Here is a 490-nt window from a genome sequence, read left to right as displayed (position 1 = left end):
TGTGTCATCCTTATTTCCGTAGAAGCTACTTGTGTGATTCCTATGCAGCTGCCATCATGCCACGAGATTTGGTACACCAGTTCCTGAACAAGTTGTGAGCAAGGTTGTTTAACCACCGATACCTAATAACAAACCTGGAAGGCCAAAGAATTCAAGAATTAAGTCTGCTTTGGAGATTGCTATGAAAAGGAAAAAACCAAGAAAACAATACACTTGTGGTAATTGCAATCAAGTAGGACATAATCGAAAGACATGTAATAACTAGAGTATCATTTTCAGTTTAGTTTGTGTTTTTGTTTTTGTTTTGCCCTTCGAATACACTTCTGGTAATTGTTAAACTATCTTCGATTTTGTTTTAGTTTCGACTGTAATATTTTTGGTTTGCAAAAATAATAGCAAGACAGCAAGAATTCTCGATGCTAACGAGACTGCAGGTTTGAGGCTCTAGACTTAACTAGACTTGACTTAAGGACTTAACCAGACTTGAGTA

At 36.5% G+C, this 490-nt stretch overlaps 1 protein-coding gene across 1 annotated transcript in view; it reads right to left on the bottom strand.

The window, feature by feature from the left end:
• The window catches only part of LOC104754548, a 4234-nt gene continuing 3902 nt past the window's right edge, over window positions 159-490 (bottom strand). The window contains exon 5 of the mRNA XM_010476768.2: window positions 159-179. Coding sequence (XP_010475070.2) covers window positions 159-179 — 21 coding nt within the window. The remainder of the gene's footprint in view (window positions 180-490) is intronic.

Source organism: Camelina sativa, chromosome 2 (assembly GCF_000633955.1).
Source record: "Camelina sativa cultivar DH55 chromosome 2, Cs, whole genome shotgun sequence".
Classification (NCBI taxonomy): Eukaryota; Viridiplantae; Streptophyta; class Magnoliopsida; order Brassicales; family Brassicaceae; genus Camelina; species Camelina sativa.
This window is presented reverse-complemented; position numbering and strand designations above follow the sequence as displayed.